At 34.8% G+C, this 25,786-nt stretch overlaps 1 protein-coding gene across 1 annotated transcript in view; it reads left to right on the forward strand.

The window, feature by feature from the left end:
* The window catches only part of LOC114666075 (fibulin-7), a 43,010-nt gene that overhangs the window by 5,385 nt on the left and 11,839 nt on the right, over nucleotides 1-25,786 (forward strand). The window contains exons 3-5 of the mRNA XM_028820813.2: nucleotides 1,279-1,452; nucleotides 15,987-16,112; nucleotides 24,289-24,426. Of these exons, the coding sequence (XP_028676646.1) occupies nucleotides 1,279-1,452; nucleotides 15,987-16,112; nucleotides 24,289-24,426 (438 nt within the window). The remainder of the gene's footprint in view (nucleotides 1-1,278; nucleotides 1,453-15,986; nucleotides 16,113-24,288; nucleotides 24,427-25,786) is intronic.

Consider the following 25,786-nt stretch of genomic DNA (forward strand, 5'->3'; position numbering starts at 1 on the left):
AGTGTCATCAACATGATAATGTCTGTAGCAAAGATATATTTTTAATTGATTACTAAGTTGACAGCTGATTAGGTTTTCTGTTAAACATATTCCTACATACATAAATCCATCCATTTTCTAAACCTGCATATTGCAATACTGGGTCACAGAATGTTGGACTCTATCTCAGTAATTATTTAGTTTAGGTACTGCAGAAATGTATATATTAGTCATATACTGTTATGTAGCAAGGCCCTACAAAAGGCTGCTTTTGGTCTTAATAATACTTAGAAAGCATCAATGAAGTGTTCATTTGTTTCCTGCCTTTTGCACACCATTTTATATTCATATTCACATTCATTGCATGGATGTTATAAAAATCTATTGATTGAAAACATCTATTACACGTGCATAGTATTATACTGCCTTAATTTAAGATTGCTTGTGGAACAACAGACAGGATTAAATCATCATTGCATAAGAGGGATGTCTAATATAGCCAAAATTACAATTTAATAAAACTGTGTGGAGATGAAAAAAGGTAATATACGTAGTCTTTCAATGGTAATGGAGACATTGAAGTTGAAAATGCACACAGGTGAACTAACACTTATTTGAAATGCACCGATCATGAATATCAACAGCTTTGAAGGCTAATCTTAGAAAGACTGTGCTTGGTTTTTTGCTTCTTGCACTTGTTGAATACATTTAGGCTGCTTATGAAACAAAACAACAAAAAATACATTGAGCACCACTATATTAAATATGCATACTCATATTTCATAATGACCACTAAATGGAACAATCCTTAAAGGTCTGTCTAGATCCAAAATATAAAAAGTCACAAAGGAATATTTGTTAGATAAAAAATGTCTGTTGACAACAACTGGAAACATGCGGCGTATGTTTTATTTATTGTTCAGTTTGAAAACATGCCAGTCCTTCTTGAATTTCCATCTAATCCTGTACTATGTCTAAGGAGCAGTTCAAAGTAGCATATAGTAGATTATTTTATGTAAATTTTTTTTTGCAATCAGAAAGTTAACTTTTCTACATCTTTTTTTCTTCCAGTGTACTCTGTTTTCCTAAATGGCTCAAACATATAAATTCAATATATGCTACAAATATATATTCCTTTAGTACAAACAGTGAACATCCTATTGTCTTTCATTTTACTGTCATCTAGATGTGATACATGTCTTCTTGAATGAACTCTTTTGGGTAGAACTATTCTCTAAAATGTGGTGAATGCAACTTCTGTACACATTTTGATATTCTCTTTGTATTTTCTGTTTATAGTAGTTACATGCCCCTCACTGGAAGCTCCACAGAATGGAGTGAAATATGGGTCAAAGAACTTTGTTGACCATGAAATACACTTTTTCTGCAATCAAGGTTACAAGTTAATTGGCCCAAGTACCAGAGTATGTCAAGAAAATGGCAGCTGGACCGGAGTTAACCCAATATGCAAAGGTACCCAACACACATATATAACATACTTGTTAGCACTACTGCCTCATGTCTTTATAATACACTGTTTGAATCCTGACTCAGAGGCTGTCTGTGACCGTTTTGTACATTGTTCCCAAGTCTACATGTGGTTTTCTCCGGGTGCACTCTTTTTACTTTTACAGTCTTCCCATGCAGCCCTCAGTTGGGTTAAAGAGGTTTAATAAAGAATAGCTTGGCAGAAGGATGTCAGGTATAGTCTGCATTCCCTGGAAATAAGCATGGCAACATTAAACTAAGACCACTGTCAAATCAGTATGAATGTAAAGATTAAATCCAAAGGTAAGTTTTTGCAAATATAGTATAAGACAAAGTTGCTACTAAGATTAATACCAAAAAACACAAATATTAAAAAATACTAAAGATACTGAGAACAGTAAAGTGTATAATGAGTGAAGCAGCAATCCATCTGATGAGGAATTATCACTCACTCTGAATACATTTATCAAATCTTTTGTCATGTAGAATTTTAAAAATTCCTTTAAGTAAAGTCTCACTCCACAGTTTATTTGCTTCTGGTTTTAAATCCAATACCTGTCTGTTATTACGGATTTCCTCTGACATCCCATAAACCAGGGGTCTCCATCTCCAGTCCTGGAGCACCGTTGTGGCAGCATGTTTTTAATCTAACCCTTTTGTTAATGAGTGACCAGTTTTTGCTACAATTTAACTTCTTTTGCCTTAATTTTAATTGGCATTCTATTTAAGACTCAGATCCCTTACTTTTTTCCCTTTTTCTTAATTATTGGACCAAACAATAACAAGATAAAAAAAAATGAGGTGACACATGACCATCATTCAATATCTGAAAATATAGAAAAGTGAAGGTCTCAGTAATGTTCATCTGCTCAGGTCCACAAAACATTTCATGGTGTTCTTAGAAAAATGAAAATCAACAGTTATGGAAATATCTGCTGTCACAGACTCAGAGCACAAGCAAGTCTTAGAATTAAATAAAAAGTTTAATTAACAACAAGATTTGGCTTCTAATTAAGAAACTAGTTGAAATGAAATTGGTTGGAGTTTGAGGTGCAGACTTATCTGGTCATCTGTTCACTCACTTCACATTTCATTTTTGTTGGGGTGCCGTTTAATGAAGAAATGAAGTCATTCAGAGGACTGAATCTTAAAAAACAAGTCAATTAAAATAAATGGAAAAAAAGTTGATCAGCAGCAAAAACTGGTCAATAATTAAGAAAAGGGTTAAAAAAAAACTGCAGCCACTATAGTGCCCAGAGCTGGAGACTGTAAGTGCATCTTAATGAAACCATTTCAGTAGACTGCCAAAAACATTCACTTCTTAAGGAGTATACCCTACTTATTACAGAAAAATGATTGCCTATTTCTGTGTGATGTTGTTATGTCTTATTATTTGTTAAAGTCCTCATGTAAAGGTCCAGTTTTATACATTAAGTGTTTTTCCATCCATCCATCCATTATCTAACCCACTACATCCTAACTACAGGGTCACGGGGGTCTGCTGGAGCCAATCCCAGCCAACACAGGGCGCAAGGCAGGAAACAAACCCTGGGCAGGGCGCGCACACACACCCACAAACCAAGCACACACTAGGGACAATTTAGAATCGCCACTGCACCTAACCTGCATGTCTTTGGTCTGTGGGAGGAAACCAGAGCACCCGGAGGAAACCCACGCAGACACAGGGAGAACATGCAAACTCCACGCAGGGAGGACCCAGGAAGCAAACCCGGGTCTCCTAACTGCGAGGCAGCAGCGCTACCCACTGCGCCACTGTGCCGCCCATTAAGTGTTTTTTTCTATAAAACTTGATAAGAAACTATTTTGATCTGATTAAAAGTAGAACTGTAGAGAGTTCTACTTGTCAAGAAAAATGTTTTACCATTAATTGAAAAGCATTCAAACAGCACCATGATTCTTAAAAATTGTGTTACATTGGTTAACTTTTTGTCATCTTCTAATAGAATTGTGATTAGATGATGATGTTAGCCTTTCCAGTATGTACAGTGTGGCTCCAAGTTAAATATTATTTTCCAAAACTAATGGAAATACACTTTTTATAAACAGTGTAATTTGACAGAAATGTAGTAGACAGTGTACAAGAAATGGGAATATCATGTACCTTTATTAAAAAATGACTGCAACAAAGGAAGGACACAGAGAACAACACAAAGTATAGAATAAAGAAGATGTAATCTATCAGCTGCCCCACTGGATTAAACACATAGGTCTTGCATGTTGTCTGCCTGGTAGGGTGGCTCACATCTTTATCAACATAATAACAAATCTAGCAGTCTCTTTAACTATCATCCCCGTCTTTCTCCTTCTACACCCTGGCCTGTCTGCCAATTGAGTGTTAATCTCTCTTTCCTCCTTACTTTTTATTCAGTTATCCTCTTACATAGAGAAGCAGCTTTAAGCCCCTTTAAAGGGGTCACTTTAGCCAATATTTGACCTTTTATTTACTCCTTGGGAACCAAGATAGAACTTTCTGTTGCACCTTCAAGTATCTCTATACTTGTGGAAGTTCAGTTGCCCTACTGGGGAGTATTCTTATCAATTAATCTTTATATACAATTTTGCTGCTTCTGTATGACTTAGACTTTACTAACAGATGCATTTTTCTTTTTAATGTGTCTGACATTAAACCTTTGAACAAAGAAGCATTTCTATCAAAATGTGAACAATCCGTAACAAAAATGTAGAATGCATGATAATATTCCCTTAAGATTTTCCTATACTTTACAGAATACTGTCCATCTTATTACAAAAGGAAGAACAATTCTTATTTAAAAAAAGTATTAAAAACCCAGTAAACCTGACCCTTTTGGTTAGTTTTATTTGCTATAGCACCTTTTATAAAATAAAAATTGAAATTAAAGGTTTTGCACTAAAATTAAAAAATTGAAAAATAAATTTTTTGTTTTATTAAAGATGCAAGAATGAGCAGTGGGTTTGTAAAAACAGATGGAGAGAAATATGATTTAAATGAAAATCTTTTAAAGGATCCTGCAAAGCATCCATGGAGCTTGACCTGTCAAATATTTCGGATTATCCAACACGCATAGACAAGATTTGAAACTAAGAAATTTGTTAAAAATGGAAACAAAAAGCTATTGGTTATTAAAAGTAAAGGAACAAGTAGTGAGATGTATCATTCCATTCCTAATGCTCAGAAAGTGAGAGACTGCTAAGACCAAACATCAGTTAATTTAAAAAATATTTTAAATGTATTGAGCTATACATTAATATGCTCACATAATTCAATTTTTGAATTCAGTTTCGCATCTAAAGTATGGTGGTAACCAATTGTGAATGAAAGTAAACTGCCACCCATATTCACATATATTTTTCACTGACATCAGACCAGTTTAGAAACACTTGAAAAAAAAAACATAATGAAACTGAAAAGTGGTATATCCCCCATGCAGAAAGTTTGGGGTTTTGTACCTAGCCTGCATGAGCTGTGAGGCAGTAGCACTAAGTCTAGTGTCTGAAGTCTTACCGTTATCACATTTTATCAGTTTAATCTTAAAAAAACTGTAATCTTTGTATTGAGCAATCCTTTCCAAAAGACATCCATTGTGCTGTTAGACAGTCTTAGCCCAATTTTCTATGAATATTATAAGCAGTTCACCATGAGTGTCAATGTACTTCTAATAAACATTTTGGGCATTACTGGAGTAATTCTTTATAGCCTCACAGGCCAAACCCTATTTTAAAGAGGCCCTGTCATTAAAAAACATAATGTTCTCTTATAGATAAAAATAATGTACAACTCTTAGCATAGTTTTCTTTTTTTCTGGGAAACCCTGGATATCTGCTCTCCACAATGGCATGGTCACTACATTCCATTTACCATTTTTACTAAACTGTGTAATAACTTCCTTTATTACTTCCAGAACTAAACAGATTGTATCTACTGTTAAATATAGCAATCACATTTTCTCCACACTGTGCAGAGAGTCTTAATTTCATCTCCTTCTTCTCACCCTAGCAGGTGCTTGACAGTTTTTTCCTGAGTTAATACCTAAGCTAATTTTAAAATTAAAAGACTACTTGCTTCTTTCACCCTGCGTCTGTTATTTTGTTCAAGTCATCATCTTGTCCTTGTGTTTTGCTTTTGGCCAAATTGTTCTATGCCTCCATTCAGTTTTAGTCACCTGTGATTTAAAAAGTACAGTCACTCCAGTTCTTAATAAGATTGTTCTTGACACAGAATGCATAGAAACAATAGGTTCCTTTCCCTTGAGTACAGTTTAGACATTCAAAATTAACCATTACATAGACAAGTCTCAGTGTGTATTTTGTGTTAAATTCTTATGCTATTAATTGTCCTAATTATGTGTTAAATGAGTTACTAGTTTCTGCTCTATCTACCTGAATACCCTTATCCTGTTTGATCTGACAGGTAACTTTGTCACTTGTATTCAAAATATACTGTTGTATTTATCAACAAAGAAACAAACTTTGTTATTAGTAACCCATCTGTTTTATAATAATAATAATCCATCCATCCATCCATTTACCAACCTGCTGAATGTGAATACAGGGTCACGGGGGTCAGCTGGAGCCAATCCCAGCCAACACAGGGCGCAAGGCAGGTACCAATCCAAACCAATAATAATAATAATATAATAGCACCTTTCCCATGCTCAAGGTGCTTTGTTATATGGTTTCTGTCTTCAGGTAGCAGTGTGTCTCCACACATCCATGGTAATAGGAATGATGATTTTTTTTTTGCATTCTAAGATACGATTTTTGGAACATCGGTTGTATACAGGTTTTAGATGACTGTATCCTCTTTGTTAATTTGTATATGCAGTATCAATCTCCATTGACTCCATGTATCAGCAGTCTTTTTCAGACAACAGGACCACTATCTGCTGGATATTTATTTTGCTACTGAACCATTCTTGATACACCTGTGATAACTGCTGTGTGTGAGAAGCTCATCAGGTTTTCTGATGTTGTTATAGTCCTGCCAGCATTTCTGGTGTCATTTACCTTGCTGCCTTCAAAGCTGCTTCAGTATTTACTTTTGCATTTTTTTGTTGTTGTTGTGATTTCCACTCAAAACCTAATGATCTATTTAAACCTGATTATCTACTTTAAATGAAAATAAGCATGAATCTACTGAACTCACTTAATCTGTTTTATGGTCAGAGAGTGCTAGAGGTTATACTGATGGTGATGCACTGGAGTCAAGAATTGCCTACAGTTGCAGTTTGGTCCATATCACGCACATATACACCACTCATTATCAGCAATTAACCCAACCAGTAAGTCTTTGAAATACAGAAAAAATGCTTTCCAGAGAAATGTCATTGAGATATAGGGAAACATCATAAACTTCATGTAGATTATCTTTGTATCAAGACTCTAACTCAGTTTCCTTGATCTATGGACATGCAGCCACATTAACAGAAAAAGAACTTAGAGCAGAAACAAAATACGCACACAAATCATGAGAAAAATATTCATCAGTGAATATTTTTTCACTTAATTTGAGCTGAATTCTTTGATTTGTAATCAGTGTGAATTGATATAAATTGAATTTATAAATATAATGAAAAAACATTTTTTTATACAGGCGATTATGTAAATTACTTGTACAACTTGAGAAGGATGACAAAGTGAATTGAGGTAGTTACAGACCAATAAGCATTACTTCTGTGCAATGCAAAAGTATGGATACTTTAATAAGAAATACATTAGAAAAATTCTCATATGTAAATAACATACTAAGAAACAGCCAGCATGGATTTTTTGAGAAGAAGCTCTTGCCAAACCAATCGTTTTGATTTTTTTTAATAGGCAACTGTACTAGTTGACAAAAGCAAAGCATACAACATAGTTTACTTAACTTTCAAAAAGATTTTGACACAGTCTCACACTGAAGATTCATTCTAGAACTAGAAGCTGTAAACATCAGCAGTAACCTACAAAACAGGATCTCCATAACCGGCAGGGAACAAAGAGTACAGATAAGAGGAGAATGGAGTGAGGTCATCAGTGGAGTCTCTCAGGGGTCTGTCTACTGATCATTATTTTTTCTGATTTATATTAATAACATTGCTTTCATTATATTAAGTAAACCTGTGAAATTTGCAGATGATACTAAAATAGGAGAAATGGCAGAAACCAAGGAAGCAGAAAAAGCAATTCAAAAAGACTTTGACAAGCTTCAGAAGTAGGCAAACATTTGGGAAATGCAGTTTCATATACAAAAGTGCAAAGTGTTACACATGGGAAAAAGTAATGTCAGTTGTATATACAAGAACGGAGACACTGTCCTACAGGAAACAACCTCTGAAAAGATTTAGGAGTTTATGTTGTCACAATATTTTCATCAATGTGCAGAAGAAGCTTTGCTGAGGAAAGCAACCAAGTGCATCCCAGGACTTCAAGACACATACTCTGACAGACTCATATAATTAAATGAGTTTAGTTTCATTTAAAGAGAAGAGACTGCGTGAGGACAAAATCCAAGCTGACAGAATTCTGAAAGGCATTGATAAAGTAGATATAGCAGAATTCTTTCAGCTTACTGGTGAGTCATATATTCAAGGATACCAGTGGAAATTAAGTGCCAGAAAGCACTTCTTTAGGCAAAGAGTTATAAGAATCTGAAATGAGCTTTTGAGATATGTATTTGAAAAAGAAACCTTGACAATCATTAAGAAGTATACGATTGAACTATTGGGAGAGCATAGCTATTAGCTAAACAAACGAACTTGATGGACTTAGTCAAATTTCTTATGTTCTTATGCACAACTAATATTATTGTAGTACACTGAAAGTTGCTTGTTGTTATGCAAAGTGTTATTGCTATATGACGATTGACTAGAAAACTTTTACCTAAGTAAATAAATAAGTTTAAAACATATTAGTGACATATTTCAACCTACTTTGATGGAATATTTTACCAACACTCAAAGGAAGATTTTAACAATATTCCCTAAAATATAAGGAATAACTACTCATTCCCAGACATGTGCTGTTACTGGTTTCTAGAATTCTAATGGCAGTCAGAATTCAGGTTGCCTTCCATATTAACATAACAAAAAGTAGTGCTCAACAAGCCATTGTAGTATTTTTTAAATACAGTATAGATAAATTAGAAAATTTAGAGTGGAGCAAGCTACTGCATTCTAAATGGATGCAAGCCTGTTATATTCTCTAGTTTACCCAATCAATCTGATTAAAGAAAGATACAGGAGATGATCACTTCTCCTTTCAAACACAGGGAAAACACTCAGGCCACTTAAAAGTAATGATCTGGCCTAAGCTATAACCAAGTTTTTCCAAGAAAAACTCCCAAATTATATTGAAACCAGAAAAACAAATGAAAAAAAAAACTTAAAGGAATTATTTAGAGATAAAATAATGTATTCTAACAGTGATTATGTCTGCCTATAAGCAGCAGGAATATTAGTAATACTTTTTTTTTTCTTTTTTATCTTAGAAGTGTTCAATGTTATAAATATACAATAGTTTTTTATTGTAATGAAATTGTGCCCCAGTTTGTTCAGAATTTTATTGTAATGCAATTCTGTTTAAATAGCTGAGTAATTAACATATCTTTCCTTTGTTTTAAACAATTTTAGTATGGCATATCATGCACTTAATTTAACTGAACAGTATTATTCTCAAAGGGATAAAGCCAATTTTTCTTTTTCTCTCAGGAACTCAAAAATGTTGCAGTGACAGATTAATTTAGTTATCTTGTTTATGAGAACATGTGTTAAGATTTTTATACCACATTTTGATACAGAAAAAAATGTTTCTAACTTTTTATATATTGCTGTTTATCTAAGAGTTGCAATTTATGCTCACATGTTTCCTAGCTCATAGTACAAGATGCCTACAACAAGTTCATGGATGTATGGGTTAATTCCAGGAACTAAGTTTCATTAAATAGGTTCATGGTCTAATAATCTTAAAATATGCAAAGCATGCTATTGATGGCTTCTGTGTCTACATTTCTGGAAAAAGCTAAGAAATTCCAAGGGATATGCTGCTCAATGGATAACATTCCTGTTCAGAAAGGGGGAGACTATTCTACTTAGAAGAGAATGCAGCATTCTGTCTATGATGTTTAAGATCAGAGCATAAAACAAGTGCATTCAGAGAGCTGTTCAAAGGACTCATTGATGTAAGCTCACTATTTCAAATGTAAAAGTAAACTTAAAAATATGTTTCTGTAGATTAAACACACTTTGAATGTGCTGTTTTTTAAGTGATGCAGATTTTTCATACAATTATAACAGTATTTTACTGCTCACTGCTGCAAGTCTATTTTATGATCCAAAAAAAAAAAATACCTGTATAACAATCTTCATGAAATCAAATCGGTCCAATATGACTGTTTTGGTATTTATTATGTTTATGAGCAATCTAACAATGTAGGTGCACTTTACGGTAGAATAAGTAACATGAAAAAATTACCAACATCTCTTTACATATATGCATTGTGCACTCATCCATTAATTTTTCTTAAACGTGAGTGAAAAATTGAATAATCATTGAGAATACTTACACAAACATGGGTGAAATATACAAACATAGGCAATGTCTGATTACCTAAGGTCTATATTTATGAACATTTTTTAAAAATAATAAAAAGTTTAAACACAATAGGTCTAGCAATTTCTTACCCACTGAAGAAACCCATATTCCTCATTGAAACTGAACTAGTAAAGCCCTTAAAGATCTACAAAAAATTCAAACATATGTTTCCTGATGAAAAAGATTAATTACACTTCATAGTTTTCAGAGTATGCTTTAATGAAACCTGGCTTGAATAATTTTGTTCTAAAATGGTCTGTGAACATTAATGAAGTTGTTTTTTAATCTTTAAATTGGAAACTGAGATGAGTCATAATTGTATTTGGCGTGCAGAACTTGGCTTTGGTATATATAAACATAGCTTTTTTCTAATGGCAGCATTCCTGGCAACAGCTTATTTCATGTGAATTTTAAATCTCATGTTTTCTTAGTGAAGGGTGGCATGGTGATGCAGAGGTTAGCGCTGCAGTCTCACAGAGCAAACAACATGGCTTTGAATTCCATGCCTAGTCTGTGTGGAGTTGGTGTTTCTCCTGTGTATTCCAGTATTCTTTCCATATCCTCTGAGATGTGTAGGCTAGGTTTATTGGTGATTTTACATTTTCTTTGTGTGTGTGTGTGTTTGTAAGAGTGTGTGTGTGTGTGTGTGTGTGTACGTATATGGGCTCTGCATTGGACTGCCTCCCTGTTCAGAACTGTTTCGTGCCTTGTATCCAGTGCTGTGGGGATAGGCTGTGGCCTCCCACAAATGTGAATTGAATGTTGTTTTTTTTTTTTCAATGAGACATCTTGGTTAACAAGAAGTTGAAGGTGGCATATGAACAACGATGTCAGGTTTCAGAAAGCTAGTTTTTTTTTTGGTGTACAACATTTTTGTATTTCCCTTTGTAAGGAATGGTTTTCATGACGTAATGTGTACAGTATTCTGCAAAATAAAAATGTTAATGCCATAATGAATGTATTGTTTAACAGTTTTTCCATTTATAGATGCAGCATAAATGTAAGGGCAAATTGAGGTTTATGATTTTCATATGTCATAGCTTTAGCCATATTGGTATGCAAGTAGCAATGTTTAACAACTTTAAGATGAGTTCATATGTTATGTTCACAAAATATGTAGCTTACTTTTTGCAGAAGATGTTAAACCATGTGCTTCCATTTATAAAACAATTATATACTCAGAGTTGTTCAAGCACAGAATGTATGATTAATTATGTACACATTTTCAAGGTTATCAATATTTGTGTAATGGTAATTGTGTGGTAAAAGTAAATAATGAGATTAGAGCAGCTTTTGACTTTAAATATGCTTATAGCAACAAATATACCATTAACCCTCTTTTAATTTACCTTTTTACTAACCTTGTCACTAAACTTGGGCTCTGCTACCAAGCTATAATCCTGTAGCACCAGTGGTTAGCTATAAAAGTAAAATACATAAAATGAAGACATAACATACACGTTTTCTTGCAATTGATGAACCGTATAGCATGTCAAATGTGAAGTCTGAAAATGAACTGACTACTTATTTATTATTTAAAGCTGTTTTCTCTCCATGTTGACCATGATGATACTACACAGATGAGAAAAAAACATGTTCTGTACATCAGGGTTTAAGAAATGATTTTACATTTTGTGTTATTATTTACCATTTATTTTACCATGCAATCAGTTACACCTCAATCACTACCACTCTGTTGGCGTTATGACACTAAATGCTGCTAGGCACATTAACCACTTGCTGTGTGATATCCCACATCATGGGTGGCCAGCAATTTAAGATCAGGCCAGATCTTTGTTGTTGTCCAAACACTGTAAAAATAAAGAAGAGTGTTAGGATTTCATCATTGTCTAGCCCAGTCTTCATATTATTTTGTATTTTTTTTTTGTTTTTCCCCAGTTCCTTACTTTGTTCAATTCCCTAATTTTGGTCCTAAGATTATAAGGAGCAGGCTTTATATTATACTGGTAGTTTCAGGTGCTTTGTTGATTAATGTCTCCATGACCTTTTCCATGTCATACTTTTTTGGTTGTTATTTTGGGTTGAGAGTGGTGCTAGAAGAGCATCCCACTTCAAGGTTTAAGATTATTATTTAGTCATCTTTATACAAGAAAACATAAAGTTTGTCTTCTCAGTTGCATCCAATAACAGACAAATAAAATAAAACAAACGAATAAACAAAAAAAGAGAAGACATTAAAACTTCTAGAAGAATTGCAGTACATCATTTGAAAAACAGATTCTTTGCTAACTACTTCTAACAGTTTGATAGGGCTTTTATGCTTCTGGATTTTTTTATTATCCCCGGTATTCCTTACTAAAAAGATGTATGGTACTGGGAAGAAACAAACCTCTGGAGTGATTTGTGCAGGTCTTTAAAGTGACTGTCCTCTCTGATTTACTGAAGTTAAGATCTGCATGCAATTGGTGTCTGTCATCAGTTGAAATGATTACCAATTTTTTCAACATTGCCCTCTGATACACGCTTACCAGATCACCTATGTCAGCCCCAGTCACTTTAGCTGCATGTTTGGTAAGCTTTTTAAATTTTGGTTTGTCAGACTACTAAACCGGCAATGATGCTGAAAGTGATGACAGACATGGTGATTAAAATAATCCTAAATCTAACCCCTCTTGTTACAAAGCATACTTAAAATAAGACCTTCAATTGTCTGTCTGCACCATTTTAAAACCATGCTTGATATTAATAACGAATAGAACACAAAGGAAAAAGGTAAATATCTGGTCAAAGCTCAGGTAGAAAATCAATACAATGTAAAAGTGTCAGACTAGAATTTGCCAGTTGAGAGATAATGCTTGAAAGGCAGCATTGGACATATATTATCTACATTATTACAGCTACTGTTTGCAAACATCATGCACCAGTCAAACATTTTTGGGAGTCATCTTAAACATGGCTGTGATTGTTTTTTGGAATAATCTACTTGGACAATGAAAATCCAAACCACACAGAAACTCACCACCAAGAATTTCCCAATCATTACCTAAAAGACGATGATCCAATTAATTAAATTATTATTGAAACTAAATAACTAAGTAAAAGAATAAGGAAGTTGAATTAATTAAACATAACTATACAAGAAACTAAACAAACCCTAATTGACAAAGTAGACATAAAACAAACAAACCTGGACAGAAACTTAACAAAACTCTATAAATACTTAAACTGACAAGGACAAGGCCATAACAGAATTCTAAACCCTAATACAAAATGATACTAATAAAAAAAAGAACTAGAATCTAGATTCAGATATACTGTACATCATGAGATCTGAAATTCCAAGAAAAAATTAAAAATGAAGAGAAAACATGAGAAAACTATACTATGCAGTACTAACGAAGATAATACAAATATGAGCAGTCATTCAGTGCCTCAGTAAACGTCTCAGGTTTTCACATCCCATTATTAAACCTCACATGGCTTCTGTGATTAAAGTTCCACCTCCTTAGACTTAATTCTTTAATAGAACAGAGAGAATATATTTAACAAGTTAAAGAAACATGTTGGAAAAGCAACCAAAAAAAGGAAGAAAAGATAAGATTTAGGGTGGAATTCCAGCTGAATCATATCAGTTGTTGGGTTTCAGGATTAACCATTTAGATGTTTTCATGTTTGCTTTTTTGGTTTTTGATAGTTATTCAGTCATTATCTAACCCGCTTAGTCCTGAACATGGTTGTGGGGGGTGCCGGAGCCCCCCAGCTAGCACAGGGCACAAGGAAGGAACAAACCCTGGACAGGGCACCAGTCCATCACAGGGCGAACACACACACACACCAAAACCTCACACTATAGCCAGTTTAGCTACTGTTTGGGAGAAAACCCATGCAGACATGAGAAAACACGGAAACTCTACATACGGACGACCCAAGATGCTAACCCTTGTCTCCTCGCTGCAGGGCAGCAGCACTACCACCGCACCACTCGTTTTCGATAGTATAATCAAAAAAATAAAAGCTTGACTTTCAGGGTAGTTATTTAGATAATTAGCATTTCTTACCAATGAAATGTGCAGTATTCTGTTAATGTGCAATTCTGATTATCTGCTCTTGCTAACATACAATATGTACAATACAGAAGTGTTAAACCCCTTTATTTTTCTCTGTTTTGAATATACATCTGGGAAAGACTGTATTTTTTTGTCTTCTTTTTTATTTTAATGCCAGTTGTATAAATTATGTTTCAAAATAAGAATTATAATTGATAAAGTGTATCAATTTATTGTGATTATTTATTCAAGCTAACACACTTTTATCTGTTGTGACAGGTGCAGGAATGAAAGATTATGGAAAGGATGAATAGACACCAACTGGGTTGTCCCATTTCATTGAATGAAGTCCAACAAAAACAGGCCTCTTGGCATCTGTACTAACAGCCCCTTGGGCAAATAACAACAAAAGTATTTGGCTCTTTGCTGTACAGTTGGGTGCAATTTACTGGAGTGCTGTCCATTGGAACACTCTGTTTGAAACAGATGCCCCCTTCTTGGCAGCCAGGCTTCTTATATTTCACAAACTGGAAGGGGCAGAGCTAAGTGCCCTAATTGGGCAGTTTCTGGGAGGTGTTTGGAGAGAAGGAGAAGAGAGTGTTAGCAATAGCGCCCCTTCTTGCTTCAACAAGTTATCACATACCTCAATCGAGCCCATGAGGAGATCATCAGACGTGCATGCGTGACACTGTGTATTACAACATTCCACAAACACATTATTATTATCATTTGAAATTTACAAGTAAAGAAACTTTAATTACAAAATCACACTGCTTTTGTCAGTTTGCGAAATGCTCTTTAGATTTGTTGTTCAAGTAGCTATCATTGTTGTGTTACAAAGTTAAGCTGTTGAATCTAAAAGAAGTGTTCTTTTAATTGATGTGCACTCCTGGAATAATGCAATAAGCGAGGGATACAGAGGGAGAGCACAAAATGTAAGACAGAAACAAAAGGTTTTGCTGTATTGCTGGACTTTCCATAACAGGTAGTTGTTCTGTCTGTTGAGTGTAATGGCCAACGCACTTGTCCACATCCTGTGTGCTACCAAAGCTCTCCTTTATCATCCTCTATTTTACTCCCTCCCTCTCATGACTTCAATCCCATCATTCAGCCTCATTCCATACACTGTACTCCCTAGTGCAAACTCAGTGGACCCTCTGGCCCCTACTGGGGTCACTTCTAGCTAAGCCCTGGAATTACTGCCATTATTACAAGATATCTCTTTGTGGATACAGGGACACCAGGGTATTATTTCCTCTGCTGACTCCGGAGGTATTTGAATGCCTTAGTCCTCAATAGACCTTAAATTTAAAAGCATCCGAGGCACCTACAAAGTATTTATCAGGACTGGAAGTTCCTCACACACAACTGAGGATTAGAATCTTGGTCTTATACCAGTCCATACCATTTCTACCTTAAATGGGCAGCTTGACCCCACATTACAAACTTATGGGCTTCATATTATCCTCTTAGCTATCATTTTCCTTTCACTCTCTTATTAGCATTAGTACCCCTGCCCATTTCACTTCCAGGCCACTAAAACTCACTTGTCAACCAGGCATTCCTGTACAGGCTGTAAAAGATCATTATTTAAAGTAAAGGAAAAATGTGAAGTGAATATTAGTAGAGTTTCTAGGTTAAATCTGCTTGTGGGATTTGGCATGAGTTTTGTCTTGGAAGCCATAAAGGATATGTGGCTTTTACTTGCATTCTTTCCCATGTTTCACAATATTCATCACACTGTATTGTTTGTGTTTTCTAATTTTTATAAGAAAGTTATTGTGCCTTACTTGATACCTTATGTACAATCACACCTTCCCATTTAATTTAGTTTATTACATTCTCCTTTGTCCTCCATTAATATATATATATGATTTGTACTTTGCAGAACTGGCTTTTTTTTTTTTTTTTTAAGTATCTTCATTTTTCTGATTTTTGCAGATATCAGTGCTTGTTCCAGTAATCCATGCCAAAACGGTGGAACATGTGTTGAAGGTTTTAGCTACTACAAATGTATGTGTTTACAAAACTGGAGTGGAACTAACTGTGAGCAGCAGACCCAGACAGGTCTGTAACCTTCATTTTTTTCATTTTCTTCACAAGGTATTTCATGGTAAATGTACCATAAACAGTGTACTCAAAATGCTCTGTAAAGTAATTGTGTTTATTTGTAATTAAATATGTCAGACTATCACATAAAACTTGAAGGAGAAAATAATTTGTATTGGTAATAAGTGGGTATAACACTTTAGTTTAGGTACTGAAAAACGCATCTATTATTCATTTACTCTTATGCAACCTTAACAAAGACTTTTTTTGATTTTCAAAACACCTATTATACATCAGTAGATCGGTTATTCATCTCTTTGCTGTGTGGCGTATTGACATGATGGTAAAAGGACTTTTTTGCAGGATTCACAGGTCTTCTACTAAATATGCAATATCAAGAGAAATGTGCCTCAGTTAAGCCACCTCAGACCCCTTCAAAGTGACGTTTTATTAGTAGGTCACATTACAGAGATGAAGAAACACTTGACTGATGCTTTGTAAATGTTACAAATAAGTGATTGTTAAGGCTTTGTTACATAACAGTAAATGAGTAGTAGATGCATTCTTGCAGTACCTAAACGAAAGTGTTACCAATAATTGAGTTTTAAAATGGAAGGATTGAAAGATCTATTGAGGGACTGATTGATACCTCGCTATTCAGTTTTAAATACACTGAATCTGATCTTACTAGCAACAGAAACAAGAAAGGAAGCTGGCCAGAAAATGGACACATTTGAATTGCAGGATGCATGCCAATAGTGGCACATCCACAATTATGGAGATTTAATGTTGCCAATCAACAGCTTACATGTACATTTTGAAAAGAATTCAGCTTCTCTAAAAATAAAACTCTGTAATCACAATCTGCCTTTCTAGACTCACATTTGCTTACCATATGAAGTTTTGTTAATTTTTTACTCCCTTGTTGTCTTCAGCATGTCATTATTTTGAGCTCATTTTCCATTACTGCGGCCATATTGTTACTATGCACATTGCCACTCACAAGACGCACAAATCATGTAACCAGTCGCATCACCAGTGATTATTTCTGAGTGTCACAGTTAAGGAGTGAATACTAAGGTAATCAATGATTTTGTGCTTAATAATTGTAGTGAATTTATATCAGTTTGTGGATATTTGTTTTCACTTTGACATTGGAGAGTTGTTTTCTGATTATCAATATCAAAAACACCTAATTAAATACACTGTGATTCAATGTTATAAAATAAAAGTCCAAAAGTGGTGAATACTTTTTATATGGTCTGTGAGTGTAAGCCAGGTGTATTAAAAGCAACCTAGCACACAAATCACAGTGTGTCATTCCCAATTAGTTGTTTTCCAACTTTGTCTACATTAATACAATGGCTTAACGTTTTGGCTGTGGTAATCAGTTTACTAAATAGGGCAGAATACTTGCTATTATCTTGACATTAATGAAATGAACCATAGTAGAAAGTGCAAAATTAAAAAAATCTTCACTTCTGTTTCCTGCAGATTCCATGTCATCTAACCTAATATAGCAGTTTAACTCTAAATTTTCACAAGTTAAATTACTTACTGTGTTGCTGCCTCTGGGTTTCTACTGATTTACCCAAAGGTCTGCTAAATTTAATTACAAGCTTTAATTAACTGTACACCAGGCATCTAGCACTTTTCCAGCTAATAATAGGAATTTTCATCAATGATCAAATATAAGAATCTACATTACATAATATTTCCATATAATCCAGCCAAAATAAATTTTACTAGTTGATATGAGAGTTGATATGATCAAAAGCTTTACTTGATTAAAAGAAGAACCCTGAACTGTAAGGAGTCTTGAGTATTCCAAGTTTTGACCAAACACAGTGAGCATTAAAATCATCTCTTCAATCCTGTCTTCCTTGCTGATGTGTGTACTTTGCCTTCAGTTTGTTAGTATGTTTTCCTACAGTCTTTATTTAAGTGTTTGGAATCCTGTAGCATGTAAACAATTAAGTGACCAATTTTATTTTTGCTGTAGGTGTTGTATGCAGAGTTTAGTCTACCATTATATAAAGCCCAATCTAATGCAAATTCACAGCTCTGGGCTCTCACATCTTTTGACTGAATGTATATAGAGCTGTAAAAACACTTGGACAAACTTTTGATCTCCTATACCAAATGAATTGTGTATTTTACCCTATAGAGACACTATTTATTGTTTCTTTACTATATCAGGCATACACAGTAATAAAACACAGTGGCCTGTCTCATACAGCTTCAAACGATATATAACATTTCAGGAGTGACCTTACATTAAATGCATTGGCATTACTGAAAGGAATGTGTAAAAGTAGGACATGGTCACATTTAAATATCTTTCTTCATAAACTCAACTTTGAGTTCATTTTAAGTACAGAAACTTTTCTTAGCAAAGTTACATTCATAATGATTACCTTATGATCGCACTGTGTATTGTGGTTTTCCAGTCATTGTTAAATTAGGACATTTGAAAGGATAAAACAGTTCAAAGATGTTTTCTTTTGTGCTGAAAGATCTAACCCAAGTGACTATCTTAAATGAAATTTAGGATGCAGAGGAAATGTGTTAAATTACAACCAGACCTTAAGGCCAATGTAATAGGAAACTGAGTAGAATTTTACAATGAAGTATGTGAAACAGATACCAATGACCAGAAAGTAAAAGTGCAAAATATGACCACCTGTTACCAACTAGTTTACAGACTAGTTTAAATTATTTATTTATTTATCATCACAGAGTAGGGGAATCCATCGGATTACAAGGTATGACTACAGGTGAGGATGAAGATGTAAACTGTTAAATCATCCACAAACGTAGCTGCCACTTCACCTCCACAATCAGGTATAGCATTCATAAATATTACTCCTGCTGCACTGAGTGATTGGTTAATCTCACATTCATGTTTAACCCAACTCTAGAACAACACCTTGAAGTACTTGACGCACTTGGGGCAGCTGCCCACCCCTTAAAGGGAACAATCCACAATTTTGTGGTGGATGACCTTGACCTCAGATTTGCAGATACCAATTCTCATTGCAACTGCATCACTCTTAGCTGCAAGCTGTTACAGTGTGCATCCAAGATCACAATCCGATAAGGCCAAGTGGACAGCATCATCTGCACTGAGCAGAGATGTCACCTTTGGGTTGTCATACTAGATACCCTTGTAGCAGAAACAGGCTTTACTCTTAGTTAAGGTGAGAGAATGCCAATCCCCTTTATTAAAAATAAGAAAAAGAACCACAGGGGAAATCAAACACTATAAATTTACTATAAAATCTCATTTCATGAATGTCTTGCAATGCTTTTTATAACAAGTTAGTTCACAACATGACCTGCACAAAGACTCCTGCGGAAGAACAACAATATTACAGTTTGATACTTTTTTAAAACATGCCCCATATTTGTAAGGGGTGAGTTTGTCTACAAGCTGACAGGGGTGTATATTTCAAAAAGACAGTTAAATAATTTGATCAGTAAAACCTGATAATATCAAAATTTGACCAAGGCGAAAAAGAAGAAAAAATACACACTGTAAAATATTTTTACCTTGTGCACACCCTGAAGGTTCAATAAAGTATGACATATTCACTTCACACCCTCCAAACCTTGGCAAAATTATGACTAGGAGAAGAGATAAAATGTATGCTTCGCAGTGTGCAATGCTCATTGATTCTTCTGAACACTCTGCCACTGCTCTCCCATGCCACTGATGTGCTTTTTAATAATCACAGTGACCTCAAACACAGAGATGGACCCAGCTCCAACCAATGCTTCTTGTGCTGTCTTCTGTGAGGAGGGCATGTTCACAGTGTTTTCGAATTCCTCAAAGTTTCTTTCTCTTAATTATATCCCCAGTTAAGATCGATTCACTCTTGCTGAGAACAACCTGGGTAATGCCCTGCCTTCCCTTTTTGACTCATTGAATGGTGTGGCAGAACTTCTTTGAGACTGCCTAAATGTCATTCTCCAAAGTGTCCCCATCCTTCACCCTCACACAGGGCTTTGTTACTTAACATTTCACAGAAGTTATCCTCCTTAAAAATAACACTTTTGGGTCCTACGTTAGCCACAGTAATTGGCACCAACAACCTTTCAATCACAGTTCCTTGTAATTGACTTTACTAATGAGGTCTTGAACCTTAGAAATAAGACATTATTTTAGAGAATTTTCATTGTGGAAAATTTATATTTGGGGATTTCTAATAATATTTATTTGTAGCTGTTATTTTGTTTATGCGTCAAGTGACTGCAAATGCCACAGTTGTTATATAAGTAGAAGTTATAAACAGGGCAGCAAGTCCAGGGTGAATTATCCCACAGCTAGATAAACTTCAAAAGACTTTAGTGTAGCTAACTTTCTTTCAAGCAGGTCAAATGCTAGGTGTTGCTCCAGCTTGTTTACATTTTTTTTTTTACAAGTGTGCCCCTTCAGCTTGTTTTGTCTGAGTACCTCTTTTGAATTTTTCATTTGGCCTGGCCTGGCCCTCACAACAGTTTGTGTCTCATGTTGTTATCTCCTGGCCTGATTTTTAGCTCAAAATAATCCCACGAAACATAGTTTCATTACAGGAACAAATGCTTGTGTCCCTGACCTCTCCGAATAGATGCAGAAGAAGTTCATCTGGAGGTGGAAGTTAAAGTCATTCTGAAAAGAGGCTTCTGCTAGTACACTCTCACTACCTGTTTGGGTCTTGCAGGTTTGTCCATCAGGTGCTCTATCCATCTGATGCAGTTTACCATTAAAGTTTGATCAGCTGACAGCTCAACACCACTGTTTTTCCTAATGTCCAGTTAATGTGACTTCAGAAAAGATCATACTACTACAAAATCCATTATTGACCTTTGACCCAAGGCACTTTGGTACTTTATACATTTATGAGCAACCTTGTATTCGAATGTACTGTTCATGATGGACATTTTATGACTAGAATAGAAATCCAGTTACATTTTACCTCTAGAATCAGGTAGGGTAGACCATTCTTCCCTATCATGTTCCACCAGGTATCTCTATCCTTCACCATGCAAAAAATGAAATATACTAGTACAGTGTTTCCCAAACTCGGTCCTGGGGACCCCCTGTGGCTGCAGGTTTTTGTATCAACAAGTTCTGTGTTTAGGGAACAATATAGAAATTAGAAAACTAAGTTTGCTAAAAAAAAGTATTAAAATGTACCAAGCAGTTATATAGGAATAAGGTTTTTTTTTCTTTTTAACAATATTTTCATCTTGATTTTCATTCCACTTTTCTATGTCTTCTAATTGTTTGATTAATCCATTAATTACTAATTAGTGGGTCTGACTCTAAAGTAGTTGCAGCCTTTGATTATTCAGTGTTGTTTGCCTGGGTGTCTGCTCTGCTCACTTTTAATTGTCATTATTAAGATACAATGAAGGGTGAAAAACTGCACAGAGAAAAGGCAAAATAAAATGACATCACCAAAAGAGAGTTAAACATTTAAATTTATTGCAAAAGCAGAAATATTTCTAAATGTCTTATAAATTAAAAATCATGCTGCTATGCTTTTCTGAATTTCGAATAAAAGAAAAAAAAAATACCAGCTAATTAAATGAGATCAGTGGTATCAGGTGTTGTCACTGATTAGGAATCCAGTTGGAACAAAAACCTGCAGCCACAGGGGGTTCCCAGGACAGAGTTTGGGAAACACTGTACTGGTAGGACTAAGAGTCAGCCGATGGTGCATTTTTAAGTCTATAACAAAGAACAAATACTCTGAAAAGCTGTTCAGTGCATGTATATTAAAAAAATAAAAAACAGTGACTGTTTTCCCCTTTGCAAGTTGAAGAATTTTTGAAGTGACCCTCAAATTCTTCAGCCCAAATTCCAAATGTACAGCATCCAACAGGGAGCTCTGAGTATTCCTACACCTGTTCAGGGTTTCTTCCATGTAGTAACACGAGAATAGGAGTGACACCACCACTGATCAAGAAGTTTACTTCTAGAACCAATGCTATCTGAAACTGACTATATCCTAACTTGTATTTTTCAACCTGCTTCATGCATTCCAGCTTCTTACATAATGGACAAGTTACATTCCACGTGCTAAGAGTCTGGTATTTAGTATGCCATGGTGCATCCTACTCCTTCCTGTCACCCAAATGACATTGCACCTAATCACACCCTTCCACCACTGGTGGTGAATCCATATGGTAGCTTGTCACAGCCAGTCACCAGCTCCCAATTTGTTTTGCTTATCTTTCTCTGTAATTGGGGATTCTCGACTTTTAGTTTTTATCAAGATAACTGAAATGCACTTGCTGTAGTGCAGAGTAATACAATTTATTGATATACACAAAGAATATAGAAAAAATGGAAAACTGCTTACATATAACAATATAAAAGATGGGATGCAAGCCAGACAAACATAGCATAGAAGATACTGCTCTTTGTTTGTTTAGAGGTTTTGTGGAGTCTCTTGATTTTGGTAGCTTTTTTGTTAGGCATTTCACTTTTGGAATTTTTGCCTGATGTCACAGTTGGTTTGCTGATGCTATAATGTGCAGCCGTCGGTAAGAGACTGCTAAATTATTAGGTAGTAACTTGAGCTTGTTTTGTTTCCAAAATTAGTCAAAAGCTTTCACATGCTAGATGTTTACATGACTAAGTTAATATTGTGCTTGTTACACTATACAGCTTGTTACTATTAAAAATAAAAAACAGCTCTTCAGCTGGCTGTTTACTAGCTACTTAGAGTTCTAATTTATCTTGGTACAGGTAAAGCAGTTTTATGATACCAAGCCTTTAAGGATGTTGTCCTTCATCTGTGAGATGGCATTGTCTCTGTCAGCTCAGTTTGGATTTTAGGTCTTTTGCCATGTCTTCCGCAATTTCATAGGGAAGAGTATGACTTTTTTTGGCACAAGAATTTAGTCTCTGAGATTCCCTTATTGAAGTAATGCTTCTTCTACCAGACTGGGCCCAGTCACCGGCAAAATGCTTGACTTGGGAGAGTCATGGCATCTCACAAGGTGAGTAAATGGAGGTACCAGTGCCATATGGGGTTCTGAAATTCAGGGCTTCTTCATAATACTTCATAATCATTTTATGACTCAGTGAAAAAGGTTTTTTCTTTATCTCCACAGTCAGTTTCAGATTATTATCAGTTGCATCAAAATGTAAAATGCATGAAAGAGGTCTATTATATTTCTAATATTTACTTTAAAACCAGTTGCACGAACTCCTGAACATATTTTGTTCACACAGTTGTAGATTTCATTCAAAAAAAAAAAACTAATTTAAAAATGTCATTAATTTAATCTGTTTATGTATTTCCACTAAACAATGAATTGCATTGGTTGATTTCAGTATCATATAAAGCACAAGAATAACAGATAGCAGGAGAGGAATATTAATTAAAAGGTATAGTCCATAATTAAAATTAATTTGGTTTATAATTACAAGTTTGGTTAGAACAAACATCAATAGCTACTGCAACCATCACCTAGCAGAGGTAACCCTTCTGATGCAGTATAAATAATAAAGTTTCCCCTAAACATAAGAACATAAGAAATTTGACAAAAGAGAGAAGACCATTCAGTCATTAGCAAAGAGCTAAACTACCCCATATCTCAAACAGATTTTTCTTAAAGGTTTTTGAGGTTTCTACTTCCAACTACATGTCTTGGTAGTTTGTTCAGATTCCCACAAATCTTTGCGTATAGAAGTGCTTCTTTGCTTCAGTTTTAAATGCACTTCCCTTTAATTTCCACTGATGTCCTTGAGTAAGTACACCTTAGCCCTGGTAAGGTTGCAGCAGTTTTAAATACTTTGTGTAGATATATGATGTAACAGGCCTTCCTGGTAACTCAAAAATTGAACAAAATTTCACTCTTTCCTGATAAATTTTGGGAATTTGCTTAGATGATGTCTTCAAATCCCCTTTGCATAGATCCACATAGTCAAACTAATAAATTGTTTACTTGTTACTAATTAAAAGTTATGTGGAGCTCTAATCCATCTTTACTTTTTCAATACCAATTTTTTTTAGAGTTGTAGTTGAAGTGAAGTTTTCATATACTGTAGCTCCATCCAAATCAAAACATTTTGTTGATACATTTTCAGTAAGAGAATAGGATGAACGTCATGTCTGGTATTACATAATAAATTGACTTTTTGCTGTATAATTCCAAATTGTATGGATAAGGAAATCTTTTTGTCTTTTTTTTAAAGTACCCACAGAATGGAGCATCATGAATGATCCTGCCTTTAGTCGAAAGCCTCGTTGTGCTAAGATTGCTCGAACTCAGCACTGCAGCTGTGATGTTGGTTTCCACATGAGCGGTACCTCAGATAACAGTGTCTGTCAAGGTAAAAAACTTCCAAAACTGGATACAAAGTCAATGAAAACAATTTATATTCAAAGCAAAGGCAATACTTTTAAAAAATAGGTTACTTAACTCAACAATGAATAGTGTCTCCATTGAAATGTATGAATAAGTCCATGACAAAGCTTCTGAGTTTAGATTTTTCCCATAGTTTCATCATATATACTTACATTTTACTGAGATCAAGCAAAATATGTATCTTAATTATAAGTAATAACATTCGTTATCAATTCAAATCAAAATTAGTATCTTTTGAAGTTTAACGTTAAAGCATGTGTATAATTATTCTTATATGAAGTAACTGCAAGGCAAGTCAGTTTAATAAAATAATTGGATTTTAAAACGTTTATTATTTCGTAACTTGGCACATACTAATAGGCACAGTTTCCACACAACTAAGCTGTTAAAGGAAACCTGACTTTCTTTTAATTCAATGTGACTTTATGGACAAAGAACATGTAGTTAATAAAAAGTCAAACTGGAATTAACAGCAAGATTTATGTTAACTTTATCATGCACCCAATATTTATATTATTTTATGAATGGTACTAAAATATTTTGTTATTTCTGAGAACATTTTCACACAAATCTAATTCACAGCCCTAATTATTTAACAGTAAATATTTATTTTGGACAGAATTGAGGAAATTGTGAAAAAGATTTGTTATTGTTGTAAACAAACACTGAAATAAATTGTTAATAACGCTGTACTAATACTGGGTAGGGCCTCCTTCTGCTATCAAAACAGGCCTCAGTTCTTCATGGCATGGATTCCACAAGATGGTGGAAACATTCCTTTGAGATTCTGCTCCATGTTGACATGATTGAATCACACAGTTTCTGTAGATTTGTCAGCTGCACATTTATGCTGTGAATCTTCTGTTCTAACACTTCCCAAAGGTGTTGTACTGGATTCAGATATGGTGACTGGGAAGGCCACTGACGAATGCTGAACTCATTGTCGTGTTCATGAAACCAGTTTGAGATGATTTTTGCTGTGTGACATGGTGTATTATCATGCTGGAGGCAGCCATTAAAAGATGAGTAAATTGTGGCCACAAAGGGATGCACATGGTCAGCAACAATACTCAAATGGGCTGTAGCATTCAAGTGATGATTAATTGGTTTTAACAGACCCAAAGTGTGCAAAGAAAATATTCCTCAGACAATTACACCACCAGCACCTGCCTGGACTGTTGACACAGGGCAGGTTGGGTGCATGGCTTCATGTTATTAGCATCAAATTCTCATCCTACCATTTGTGTGCTTCAACAGGAATCGAGATTCATCAGACCAGGCTACATTTCGCAGTCTTCAGCTGTCCAAGTTTGGTGAGCCTGTGC

Source organism: Erpetoichthys calabaricus, chromosome 15 (genome assembly GCF_900747795.2).
Source record: "Erpetoichthys calabaricus chromosome 15, fErpCal1.3, whole genome shotgun sequence".
In the NCBI taxonomy this organism is placed as follows: domain Eukaryota; kingdom Metazoa; phylum Chordata; class Cladistia; order Polypteriformes; family Polypteridae; genus Erpetoichthys; species Erpetoichthys calabaricus.